We start from the raw sequence: 14,423 nt of genomic DNA, 5'->3' as shown, positions 1-14,423 counted from the left end.
AGTAACTTACACCTAAATGAGTTTTCCATGGGAAAGACTCACATGAGAAAATAATGCAGCTTTTTTGACACAAAAGAACAGTACATTGGTAATACAGATTCACAAATCATAATCTTTGTATTTTATTGCTACTTACAACTTTGTATGTACTGGAGATAGAGCTGATGAGAATATTTTCTCTGTAAGGAAAATATGAAATTTATGAAGCTGTGCGTGTAGCTAATTAAGCAGAGATCCAAACTTCCCTGGATAATTAGAAATCCCCACTTTCAGCAGATTACTTCTGCACTAAGAAGCAGGGATGTGCTTTGTTTACATATTTTGGAAACTGCAGACACTGCGCTTTGCTTAAAGAGTCAGTGTGCTGTTAAGTCTATTTTAATATTCTCTGCTAACTGTGCCAATTTAACAAGCACATCACCAGTTTTGCTGTGTGTTTTATTGCCCCTCCTCTCTCTCTTTTGCAGAGCAGACTGCACAATACATTCTGGTATGGAGGCTGAGGATAGGCTGTAACTTGGCAGCAGCAGCATGCAATACAAATCTAACAAGCTGATGTAGAAGTGCAACTTGATTTAATCAGATTGGAAAAGGTTTGGACGATGGCATTTTTCCAGAATGGGAATCCTTTCTACAATCATGGAAATCTTCCAGCCCTCCAGGCCAGTATGTAGAAAGCATATATCAATAGTTATGACTACTGAGCTGTCTTTAAGCTGACCTAGAAAAGTACAAAGGAACTCAATAGCTTGAACCAGCAGCCTGACTGGAAAGCGATGCAAACATCAGCAAAACATACACCAACTTGCAAAAGGTTTTATTTTATCTTGATGAATAAAACTGTACCAAAGAATCCTTCAATAAACAATTCAGTGTCTAAAAGCACCACTTTAAAGTATCCCCAAATTTATAGTACAATTTTGTTTGACCTTCAGATAGAGACCAATGTCTGCTAGACAGCTCATTTTTGCTGATCCTGTTGTTGATTTTTAATGAGATTTTACTATAACTTGTTTTTTAAAGCAGGTAACCCCTTCTGTGACACAACCCATTTATCAGCAGTTTGAAACTCATGCAGTTAGATCATTCAGTTATGCTACTTAATCTGGAAAACAAGTAACAACACAGACAGCATGCAGCATCACCTACCATTCTGCAACACGATCAGCAGAGTTTCCAAAACTGAACTGGAGCATTTAGCAGCGACTGAATTATCAAGGTGCTGTCATGCTACAACTTTCAGAGCTCGTTACCGATTTCCTGGACCATCTCCACAGAGTTCTCTTTTGTACAAGTCTCATTCACTCAAATGAAGCTTTCAATATCTGTTGGTCATTTACCACTTTGAATTTATTGTGATGGGTGCTTTACAAATTCATGAGAGAGAGTGAGAGACAGAAGGAGATTTGCATGCAACATAGGTATTGTAGATGTATGCCTGTGTAGATGAAGGCAGAATTGGGTCATCTTTCTTGGCCTCCAGCTACCGTACTTAAAAACAAGACAGTTACAGGTTTAAAGAATTAAACGTTTTTTTCATAAGATCATAGAAGGTAGAGCTGTAGGGATGGGTACAGCCTGGGGGCTGTGAGGGAGCTGGTTGCAGTGATGCTGGAGCTGGTTCTATATCAACTGCACCATAGATCAGAGTAGCCGGAGGGCTATTCTAAACTTCACCAGCTGGCTATGAGCCCCGATTTGGGGATAGCTGGAGTGTAGTATACTCCAGGCACAACCCTTTTGCACCCCTCCTCACCTCCTGTACTGAGGATTGCAGGGGGTTGGAGAAGTTAAGAATTGGCTATGTGAGTCTACACTTCCTGGGGACTTCCCCATGCTAAGGGAATTCCCAATATGGGAGATGGCTTGTAAAAAGCTGTTAAGTCCTGTTAGGAATTCCCTCAGTCACCTTAAGACTTCCTTCCCCTTGTATAATCACAGCAAACTCCCAGTTTTGACTGAGATAAATTAAGGAACATCTCCTTTCCATAAAGATAAGGATGGAAGTGTGTGCTGGAGGAAAACTTCAGTTAGGGAAAGGTTATTAATTTCATGGGGCCAAGTTCTGAAGAACTTATTTTTTACTCAGACAAAACTCTCATTGAGATCAATTAAATTTTTTTCTGAGGAAGGGCTGAAAAAGGACTTGACCCATGGTGATTAACATTTATTTGTCTTCTCATGTTCATTCAGTAGAGGTGGCAGATTGCAAAATCATGGATGCAGCTGGGCATAAAGGCAAGCAAGATATGTCACCCATTTTAGGACTATGCTGTCATGGGTCAGAAGAATGTTTTGCATATCAGTAATCTTCCAGATGTAGAATAATGACCTTATCTAGTTCGGCCAAAGAAAGAGCTACTCCCCTTGCAGAGTGTACTTTTGAATGTGAAGGGGTTTGTTTTGGCTCATATGTTTTCCTCAGACAACCTTATCCATTTTGGTTGTGGATATAGAAGCATATGGAGGCCTTAAAAATAATTTCATCAGATTAACTGAGTTTCAGAATTCTCCAGTGTGCTCTATAATGTTCTGACAGCATTCCATTCCTCTCACCTTCTTTGTTATTTCCTTTTTGCATGTGTTCAAAATGGTGCTTTTTGTCTCGGTCACTTTCAGGGTAAAGCTGGAATAATGATACTAACTTAGGCTACTTAGATAAAAAGGGGTTCTGTATAAATTCCATCCTTTGTCAGATATCAGCTAAAAGGCTCAGGCATTAACTTCTACTACCCTCCTAACTGATGTTACTGCTAATAGGAATAGTATTTCCTAGAGAAAAATTTTCCTTCATGCCTCCATCCGTGGGCTAAAGATGTCAGAGCTCTCAGAATGACATGAATGTATCTGTGAGATCTTCCTAATTCCTTTAAAACATTTCTCTACATTTGAATAGTAACTTATTTTATTCCAGTGTATTTATGAACTGTTTTGGCAGCTACCCATTAGACTGACACAGAATGATAGAGAGACAATGAAGAGAGAGACAAAGGAGGTGGTGATGGTAGAGGTTTCTTTACTGTGGTGGCATCATCCTGTAGGAAGTCATCATACTGTTGATACCTGGATTCAGATCTGGTTGCGTGTCATCAGCATTTTAGTCTTCTGCTTGTGTACTTCCATCCACTGGAGTTTACCTGTGAACTATTGTGATCTTCTTCGTGACCTGGGAAACTCAGGGCCAAGGCTTTGACAGTAGTGATTGTCAGGTAGTGACATACCAACTTGTGATTCTTAGCTTTGTGGCTGAGTGGCTTGCTCTCCCAGGGCAAGTTGAAAGTGTAAAGGATTCAAGAATTACTGAGGGCAAACCAGCTTTGATTTTCCCTGGCAGGATGGATGCAAGGATCTGACCTTTGCCTGGATGGGGATAGTGGATAGTGGTCTGACCAGGGAGGTTGGGTGTTTGTGGTGTCTCCAAAGGCCCATCCTAGGCAGCAGGTCAGGTCCAGTGTGAGAATCCAGAGACAGCCGGACAGAATCTCATGGTTTCGATATGAACCAGGAGATTAAATACTAAATTATTCCTGGCCTGTGAACTGAAGCTGAGATCAGCGACCCTTGAGGATTCCAGCATAATACTTACCAGCAGGTCCCTTAATTCTTCCAAAAAGTTAGGAGGGTTTTCACCTATGAGTCTGGAGACCATTAAGACTGTTAAGTTCTTTTTTGTCCTTTTCCTCACAGATAATATGGATGCACTCAAATGTTTTCATTTCTGAGGTGGAACATTTTCAGCTGTGGTTGGAAGGGAATGTTACTGATGATTGTTACTATACAAAGTAATAATACCAAAAAGGTTGCTGGCACTAAGAAAGATGACAGTGCACAGGTGGGTCTAAGACTAGACATGGTGCCAAAGTTGATATTCTTCCAGAGCCCTTATGCAAGATGGGATAGATGCCATACATTGAGAGATGGCTGCAAGACAGAAATGGGGCTCATAATTTAACCAGTGCCAAGTTCTTCAAAACAACAGAATGGCACAGAAATCTCCTCATAGTTTAATACATGGCAACTGGACATAGTTTCTTATAACTGTTTCTTACTTTATAATCATTTTTGTAAGGATTAAGATTTGAGTATGAATACAAAGATAGAGGGCCAAATTCATCCCTGGTGTGAGTGGGTACAACTCCCATTGAAGTACATGGGAGATATATCTGGTTATGCCAGCAATGAATTTGGTCCTTAGAGACTGTCAGATCACAGAAGCTGGAATGATGAATTTGAGACCATTTACACTGGACCCAAAGCCTCAGTGTTAAGGGTTTCTCCTGTAAGAGAACATCAAAACACCTCTCTTGATTAACTTGAGTTCAGGGTGTTTAAAACAAAGAAAAAAACATACACACAAGACTACACACTCCTCTTCAAGGCAAAACTGATATGAACAGTGTTGCTCAGATACAGACATTTTGTATGTACAAACATGGTATTTTTGAAACCTCTCCTTGTCAGCAGCCATGTCTTAAACAGATGTTTACATATGAAGAGAAGTCATAGGAAAAGTTACAGGGTTTTTTTGTACATAACATAATATGACATTATACAAGTAAGCTTAATAATTACAGTTTACTAAAAATAAGAAGGGAAAAGGGGGCAAAAGAGAAACTAGATTTTGCCTGAGGCCACCTGTTCAGAGTTTCACTGACAGGCATCAAATCAACATAGGGAGCTGGAGATGCTTTATAATTCTAGGCCACATTCTCTTGCGTGCCAAGATCTGCTTAAAGAAGAGTGCGTGTGTAGTGGGGGAGAAATGAGGAGGCTTTTCTCATAGCCCTCCTTAGAAGCTAACTGTTTATAAGGGTTCTGTAGACTGGTGAACCTGATCAGATAATTGGCCACACCCAGTTCAGTTTATATTTCTTACCTCGGGGCTCTGTTTATTCTTTAACTTGGGAAAACTGAACAATAAGAAAAAGCAACAGTCCTGTTCTTAACTGAGATGGTGAGTCCGTGTGGCCTGTGATAGCTTAATGGGCCAGACCTTCCCCATAGTGGGTGTTTAGGGCTTGTCTGCCTTCTTGCAGCCTTCTGCTGCAGCCACAAGAGAGTGCACACCCAGCCCTCTCCTGGTTCCAGGCAACCTCATGTAGCTGAGGCCTTTCTTTATATCCCCTATCTGGGAATCATCAAACCTAATCACTAGATGTTGTCCAGCTCCATCAAATGAATGCCAGCAACTGCTTGTTGGGCTCCTCTATAGAACAGGATTGACTGCTCCCTGGGCCCCTGACCCTTAAAGGGGAAGACCATGCTGCTACAGTTCAGAGATATGCACAACATAGTGAGAGATTCTGATACGGTTTATCTGTTCTGGTAATTTTATGAGGAGAACCCAGAGCTATGATAATCTTGCCTTAGCAACTGCAGATACAAGAACAGTGGGTTGCTGAATTCATCCACATCATCTAAGGGCTAAGGATATTATTCTTGAGCCAATGATGGATGCAGAGAAGATGTGTCTTTTCTGTGAGATTTTTCACATGTTGTGCAGATACCTTGTAATCAGAAGGAATGGCTACTAGCGAATTAAGCCCCTAGCCCTGCAGCTGGGCCCTTAAAAGTAGTCCCCTTATAAAATTAGTCCCCTTAACTTTCATGAGGATACTCACAATTAATGGTTTCAGGCTGGAGTTTTAGTGGTTTTCATGAGTTTTCTGATTATTTCTGGTTTGTTGGCTCTATAAGTAGAATTTAAAATTATGCTAAAGGGTCTCTTTTGTTAACAGAAGCTATGATAGGTTGCTCTTGCCCTCTTTTATCACTATCTGTTGTAAACCCTGTATATGACAAGAATATAATCATCATTCACCTTACATTATTTCCTAATCCAGACTCCAAATAAGATCCAATATATGACGGTATATGTATTTCAGAGCAGAAACCACCCTAGATAGTTCCATGGACTCCATGAGATCTAAAGTCGACCTACTGGAGTAATTATCAGCATTGGCATGATAACGAGTGGCATGATATGGATGTGATTATGACTAAAGAGTTGTAATAATGACTTCAGTGAAGTAGCACCTCTCTGGAATGCCTCTATAACACAATTTATTCCTAACTTGCGCTATCTTTAAAAGGCAAACTCCTGAAGGATAAAGTTGTTTCCTGGTATGGGTGAATAATATCAGCATTCTCAGTACTAACAGAATGTGAAACAGTTGCAGTACCATTAACTTTATCAAAGTCTTGGGTGCCATATGGGCCAGTGCAATGGTGCATAAACATTCAATTTTGTGCTAGCAGTCCTCAACCAGTGAGGATAAAATGTTATTTAGTATAACAATAACTGGTATTTTCCATGATCAAAGCTTTGCACAAATAGCCTCTAGTTTTCCCTGCCTGTGCTGGCATGCATGTGCCTGAACGTTTCAAGTGCTTTTAAAAATGGTGCTCACCAATCTGGAAGGCCTGTCTCCGCTGTGTTCTGGAAGCTCTGTGTCCCTTCTTCTTTAAAAGCATCTGGCTTCCTGAGGGTAAAGGAAGCAGAAGGGGAGTAAAGAGCCTGGGAAGAGGAGAGGCTCCTGGGGAGAAAGGAATGGTCTACGCCCAGCCACATTCCCCTGAGTGGCCCAGAATGTTCAAAGGGTTGCTCACATGGATGAAATGTGAAGAAGCCGTGGAAGCATTTGAGGACATTGAGCAAGCCCATCTGCTAGCAACAGTGCTGCTGAGCATAGTGAGCATGTTTTGTTTTCTTCCAGAGTCTAGGAAGAAACTTCTTCACTCTTGACTTCAAGAGAAATCAAAATGAAGGGTGCTAAGCACACAGATTTGTGAAGGACTTCAGAAAATGGACAATCTTTGGAGAAGGCCTCCAACTAAATATTTAATTCTCACATGCCTAGTGGAGGCATACAAAGGTAAAGTAAGAGGAAGGGGAAAGCAAACTTTGGGTCAAACCTAAAGTTTTGTGGTTTGTGCATTGAACTGCCATGCAGGAAACCTAACTTGTTCCTCAGGAAATGGGTTCAAAGGCACGTTAAATGTCATGTTCTTGATTGCAAGGAAGAAAGGTGCAGTATCCATCCTGCTTCTCTACCTTACTGATTGATTACAGCACCACTTCATTCTCATAGGAGTCTGTCTGATCCCCTCTACTCAACTATAGGATACAACTGCTGTTATGAGGGAGAAGGACTAATAGAGACAAAAGTATCCAGAATGAAAGGTAGCTGGTTTTAGGACCCAACTTGAACCAGCTGATGTCTTACTTTAAATTACTACCTTATGGAGGTGGTGTTCCTATTAGCATGTACTCTGGTCAAGTCAATTTGGCTGGGGAGACCCTGTTTTCAGATGCTTGGGGCCCTTTGTGCTACAAATATAAAACAAACCAAAGTCCATTTTTTACTCTGTGGTATCAGATGACAGATGAGTACATTTCATTTCCCTCACAAAGAAAAGTACTTTTAATCTCTCTCTCTCCTCCCCCTCTTCTTTTTTAAGACAATTAACTTGACATGAAATCTTTAGAATGCATCTTCTGGAATATTAAAATAAGATGTTTGAAACCAAAATGGACACAGCAACTGTGAGAAATTGCTTTGCAACTCTTGAACAACAAGAAGTTTAATACTTTTCAGGGGCCAAGGGATGCCGCAGAAGAATACGGCAGATATAATCCATCTTCTTAAAAATTTTTTCAGGTATATTGACTTAATAATATGTAGCTTGTCCTCATTAGCCATTCCAGCAAAAATTTCCATTATATATGATCAGATACTTGCTAAACAATGTCAGCATGCATGAAAAAAAATCCTGAAACTAAGCTGTTCTGAAAAACTAGTAGTTTATACATCTAGATGTCAGTTTCTCTTCGATGAGCTTCCTTGGACAGCCATCCTTGAAGAAGGCTTTAGTCTTAGTGTTTTATTTCTTATTCCATTGCTTTTGTCAAAGGGCAACCTGTACCTTCATTTCTAGATATAGTCTCAATGCAGCTCAGGAGGTGGGGAAGAAATGCTGTAATAAGCCACCTTCAAAGTTCCCACCTGATCCTGGTCACTGCTCCAGTCTCCAGCATTAAAGAGAGGAGCGTCAAGAACCAAATTTATTTTTTTCAGTGGGGTTGCTAAATTGTCTATAGAATATTCTGTTTGCAGCGTTGTTGTAGCTGTGTTGGTCCCAGGATATGTTGTAGCTGTCTTGGTCTCAAAGCAACCATTCTATGCCTGATCTTTCAATACTTATCCTTACGGGAAACCTGCACAACACCTTCAAAAGGTGAACCTGGGAACTTAAATTCATAACTGTGCTAAATACCAAAAATCATGGACTTAACAGGGACACTGGTTTTATGGCTCATTACAATTTGTAGCACACCACACTGCCTGTTAACCTTAATTGCCCACTTCAAACCCTTTATGCATTACAATCTAACCCCCAACTGCTCACATCATTTCAAATGACTGTCCCTTCCACTTAACAAGCTGCCCCAACTTGTATTTAGCTCAGACAGCCTGATTCCTTCTCCAGACATGAAGAAGAGCTCTTTGTAGCTCGAAAACTTGTACCTTCCACCAACAGAAGTTGGTCTAATAAAAGATAGTACCCCAACTACCTTGTCTCTCATAGAATATTCTGTAACCCAGTATTTTCTGCTACAAGAAGACTGTATGGGACTATGGACATGTCTAAATGATACAAGGGGTCCTCAAACTGTGGGTTGTGATCCTTAGAGGGTCAAGCGGTTATTACATAAGGGGAGCGCGAGCTGTCAGCCTCCACCCCCAAGCCCTGTTTCACCTCCAGCATTTATAATAGTGTTCAATATATATAAAAAGCATTTTTAATTTATAAGGTGGGGTCACACTCAGAGCCTTGCTATGTGAAAGGCATCACCAGTACAAAAGTTTGAGAACCACAAAATTGGTTATAAGGGAATCCAAAGCATCTTTTCATAGGCCAACAAGTTCTAAATTCATTTGAAACAGAGCATTTCAAAAGAACCAAAGTCTAATTTCCAGTATTCTATCCTTCTAAATCATTGCCATATTATTCATCAATCGTTAACCCTCTCAGTGCTGGTCTTCTGTACCTGGTGTACTACTACCTATTATCCATTAACATATAATTGAAATCAGTGGAATGTTAGTACATATAGGTACTATATTCCATGATGCAGCAGAAGCATTCTGACTGGTAGATACAGAAGCAGTCAAATGGTTAAAGAAGGACGTTATTTGCTGTTAAAATATCCTGGAGTGATCATTTTAAAAAAATTAAACTTACATTCAAAGCAATGTTGCAGTAACATTTTTCAATGAGAAGCAATTAAAGGGCTTTGAATTATGCTACACAATTTAAATACGTCAAGATTAGAAAAGCTTGACAGAAGTTTCTGGAAACTGATCATTACAGTCTCAGGAAAGAGCGAGAGAGAGAGAGAAAAAAGAGGAATTTTACTCTGCATTTAGCCCTATCATCTTTCACCTCATAATCTAAATATAACTGCTTTTTTAATGCAATAGCTGACCCTGGCATAATAGCTAGTAGAAGAAAAGAATGTTATTGATTCTCAGATCCTAGAATGAATTTGCAGGACTGACAGTTAGAAAAACAGCTTTATATGTAAACAGAACAAATCTGATCTGGTGTCATTGAAAGGGAAAAAACACTGAACCTCACCATACCATTTTTGCAGTCACTTTTTGTTAAGGACAAGGCTGTGGGCAGGGAGGCTAGCCTAGTGGTTGGAGCAGCAGTCACCAAGCTTAGTGGTCAGCACCTGAATCAGGAGTCAAGTTATCAAGCGCAGGGAATGAGCTATGGCTGAGAGCCAGGAATCAGGAACCGAGTGTCAGAGCTGAGGTCAGAAGCCAAATACCAAGTCCAGGGTGAAAGCCAGAGGCAAGAACCAGGAATCTCTAAGCCAAAGCTTAGAGCCAGACTATCATCCGGGACAGGAGTAGAAACCAGGAGCCAGGGGAAGAAACCAGGACTGCGAGCCAGGAAGAAGGAGCATGGGACAGGAGCAAGGAAGGCACTGACAGGAGGATCAGAAACACAGCTGAAGGCATGGAATACTGTTGAACAGCCAGAGACCCAGACCTGCTGCAGTATTTGAGAATGTGCCTGCTAGAGTTTTCTGCCAATCAGAAGACCAGATTCATTAGCTGAATCAGCTAAGGACCAAAAGCTGGGTCTGGGTTCAGCTGTGGGTCCCTGACACTTTTCATGGGAGAACTTCACTTTCAGTTTTTTAAAGATGTGAGACAGCATGCTTTGGAGTATAGGAGTGGAAATCAAGAAGTCTTTGAGTTCTAGTTGTGAGATGTCACTGACTTTGTTGAGTGAGGAAGAGAGGTAAAGTGGCTTGTTTAATTCAAATTTCTACATCTGTGAAATAGGGATAATATTTAGCTACCTCACAGTTTTTAGTCAATATCAATACAGGGCTTTGATGTAAGATGTAAGATCAATAGATAAATTAAGCAATTTTTATTATTTTATAGGGGAATTGTAACCATTGAAAAGCAGAGATCTTGGATTTCTCCAGAACTCCCTGACACACAAACTTTAAGCTATATGAGTGTTATTCTTTTCCTTTTATTTAGTAACTGCTGCAGAATCCTTTTCCTCTCCTGCCACTGGGAATTCATCTAATATGATTTTATTAGCTCAGGAGAAAGTAGAGAATGCACCACTGTCAGATAGATCCTTAGATTATTTCTGCCAGAGAGGGAGTGGGTGTTATTTTGTTTTACATGGTAAATTCACAATCTTGGACATTAGAAATACTGCACTAAAACTGGAAAACCTTGTCATGCTAATTAATTAATTTGTTTTGTTTTTTTACTTGAACTATCAGTATACGTTTTTAACATTTCAGTGTAGGCTAATTGAGCTTTTGGTAATTTCTCAGCAGGCTGCTTTTTCATATTTCTTCTCTGCTCCTTTTTGCCAGGTTTTTCAAATTAACCTTTTCTTCTCTGCAAGAAGGAAACGATAATCTCAAGTAATCTTTTCTACTTCAGATGGTTTTGCACCTTCATTCTTGTGAGAAAACCTTTTAACTGCCCCCTCAAATTCCTACTTAACTACTTTGTTCCATCTAATGGACACTATACATAAACATTTTAAAAATGCCTAAATTATTTAGGAGTTTGTCTCATTTTCAAAAGTGAAAGCCAATGGAACATAGGCTTCTAAGTCCCTAAGTCACTTTTGAAAATGGGAATTAGGCTCCTAAGTAATTTGGTGGCTTATGAAAATTTTACCCCATGCCTCAGAAGCAGATTGGAGTTGTAGTTTTTTTCCCACCGTGGAGGTGTAACAGCTAAAATTATAAAGATTCATGGTACCATCAAATATAGCAAGAGTGGTACCTTCCTCACTATTCACTTGCTGTTTGATGCTGTGCTGTGCTCTTCAGAAACAGTTTTCCGGAAATGCTAATTCAAGGAGAAATTCATGCCTGCGTGAGGACCATCAAAATGACTGGTCCTCTTTAGAAATGAAAATTTCACCCTCAGGTTGTGCCACATTGGATAGTTTGTTACCTGCTGTAGAAGATAACCTGTTGCACAGTTTTAGAAACTCTTTTATTTCTCACCTTTAGATGTTGCTCTGTGCTTTCAGGTTCAAGTACACACATTAAAACAAGATGGGTTGTCACATAAACAGAGAGGAAGGGATGACATCAGAGTGACATTTGCAATGAAGTTTGGTCTAATGATCATGAAAAAGTTGTGTTGTCTACAAAACATTTACACTTGGAAAGGAGAATGTTCTGGTTGATGGGGCTTAATGGAAGAGGGAGCCTCCATGTCTCATAGAATCATAAAATGTAGAGTTGGAAGGTACCTCAAGAGGTCATCTAGTCCAGCCCTTGCACTGAGGCAGGAACAAGTATACCTAGACCACCCTTACAGGTGTTCCTCTAACGTATTGTTAAAAACCTCCAATGACAAGGATTTCACAAACTCCCTTAGAAGCCGGTTCCAGCACTTAACTATTCTTATAGTTAGAAAGATTTTCCTGATATTCAATCTAAATCTCCCTTGCTGCAGATTAAACTGATTATTTCTTGTCCTATCTTCAGCAGATATGGAGAACAACTGATCACCATCCTCTTTGTAACAGCCCTTGTAAACAGCCTTGAACCCTCAAATTTTTTCAAACCATTACTGGGTTTGGGTATCCCTGGATGCCTTAACTTATGACTGAAATCTATAAAAACAATGTTGTTTGCATGAGGAGTACTTGTGGCACCTTAGAGACTAACAAATGTATTTGGGCATAAGCTTTCGTGGGATAAAACCCATTTCATCAGATGCATGGAGTGGAAAATATAACAGGAAGATATTTTATATATATCTCTCTCTCTCTATATATATACACACACACACACACACACACACACAGAGAACATGAAAAGATGGGGGTTGTCATACCAACTGTAACGAGACAAATCAATTAAGGTGAGCTATCATCAGCAGGAGAAAAAAAAAACTTTTGTAGTGATAATCAGGATGGCCCATTTCAAACGGTTGACAAGAAGGTGTGAGTAACAGTAGGGAGAAAATTAGCATGGGGAAATAGTTTTTAGTTTGTGTAATGACCCATCCACTCCCAGTCTTTATTCAAGCTTAATTTAATGGTGTCCAGTTTGCAAATTAATTCCAGTTCTGCAGTTTCTCGTTGCAGTCTGTTTTCGAAGGTTGTTTGCTGAAGAATTGCCACTTTTAGGTCAGTAATTGAGTGTCCAGGGAGGTTGAAGTGTTCTCCGACTGGTTTTTGAATGTTATCATTCTTGACGTCTGATTTATGTCCATTTATTCTTTTGCATAGAGACTGTCCGGTTTGGCCAATGTACATGGCAGAGGGGCATTGCTGGCACATGATGGCATATATCACATTGGTAGATGTGTAGGTGAACGAGCCCCTGATGGGGTGGCTGATGTGATTAGGTCCTATGATGGTGTCCCTTGAATAGATATGTGGACAGAGTTGGCAACGGGCTTTGTTGCAAGGGTAGGTTCCTGGGTTAGTGTTTTTGTTGTGTGGTGTGTGGTTACTAGTAAGTATTTGCTTCAGGTTGGAACAACGCTTCCTCAGGTCTCGTCTCCTAACGCCCCTACTCGCACTACACTGATGACATCTTCATCATCTGGACCCATGGAAAAGAAGCCCTTGAGGAATTCCACCAGGATTTCAACAATTTCCATCCACCATCAACCTCAGCCTGGACCAGTCCACACAAGAGATCCACTTCCTGGACACTACGGTGCTAATAAGCAATGGTCACATAAACACCACCCTACACCAGAAACCTACTGACCGCTATACTTACCTACATGCCTCCAGCTTTCATCCACACCACATCACACAATCCATTGTCTACAGCCAAGCTCTAAGATACAACTGCATTTGCTCCAATCCCTCAGACAAACACCTACAGGATTTCTATCCAGCATTCTTAAAACTACAATACCCACCTGCTAAAGTGAAGAAACAGATTGACAAAGCCAGAAGAGTCCCCAGATGTCACCTACTAAAGGACAGGCCCAACAAAGAAAGTAACAGAACGCCACTAGCCGTCACCTTCAGCCCCCAACTAAAACCTCTCCAGTGCATCATCAAGGATCTACAACCTATCCTGAAGGACGATCCCTTTCTCTCAGAGACCTTCAGAGGCACGCCAGCCCTTGCTTACAGACAGCCACCCCAACCTGTCAGCTGTTTGAAATGGGCCACTTTCATTACAACTGTAAAAGTGATTTTTCCTCCCTTGGTATCCTACTGTTAATTGAATGGTCTCGTTAGACTGACCTCACACTTGGTAAGGCAACTCCCATCTTTTCGTGTGCTGTGTATTTATACCTACTACTGTATTTTCCACTCCATGCATCTGATGAAGTGGGTTCTAGCCCACGAAAGCTTATGCCCAAATAAATTTGTTAGCCTGTAAGGTGCCACAAGAACTCCTCATTGTTTTTGCTGATACAGATGAACACAGCTACCACTCTGAAACCTGCATGTTGCTTGAGCAGATCTAGAAATGAAGACACTTCTGTAGAAACTAACAACTCAGCACTTGAATTCCTGCCTCCCCACTAAGTCTAACAGATGGTAGTAGCCTTTGTTTAATCATACTCATAAATATCATACTAGTTGGAATATCTATTTAATTTTGTCTTATGTGGACATCAGACTAATATTTAGTGCAGACAAGATCCTACAGTTCTGCTGCCACATTCTGTATGTATGCTTAACCCCAGCGGGATATATATTCCAAAGTGACAGGTGCCTTAAAATATCCCACACACCCCTGAGTGATCTTCACGGTCTGTGAATTAAAATTTAGTAATTATATGCATCAGACACAGCTACAAAAGGTTTAGACCTCCTGGACGGCAAGCGTAACATTCAAGTATTCTAAAATCCTGATACGAGTCAGGCCTTGG

General features: G+C 40.5%; 1 protein-coding gene across 9 annotated transcripts in view; it reads right to left on the bottom strand.

The window, feature by feature from the left end:
• Nucleotides 1-14,423, bottom strand: part of GPHN (gephyrin) — a 588,066-nt gene that overhangs the window by 34,404 nt on the left and 539,239 nt on the right. For 5 of the 9 annotated variants that reach the window (XM_084630610.1, XM_084630611.1, XM_084630613.1 and 2 more), the window contains one exon: nucleotides 6,411-6,482. The exons of the other annotated variants lie outside the window; for them this stretch is intronic. In XM_084630610.1, the coding sequence (XP_084486736.1) occupies nucleotides 6,411-6,482 (72 nt within the window). The remainder of the gene's footprint in view (nucleotides 1-6,410; nucleotides 6,483-14,423) is intronic. 9 annotated transcript variants of the gene reach the window in all.

The sequence above is a fragment of the Lepidochelys olivacea genome (genome assembly GCF_965140295.1).
Source record: "Lepidochelys olivacea isolate rLepOli2 genome assembly, chromosome: 6".
In the NCBI taxonomy this organism is placed as follows: Eukaryota; Metazoa; Chordata; order Testudines; family Cheloniidae; genus Lepidochelys; species Lepidochelys olivacea.
This window is presented reverse-complemented; position numbering and strand designations above follow the sequence as displayed.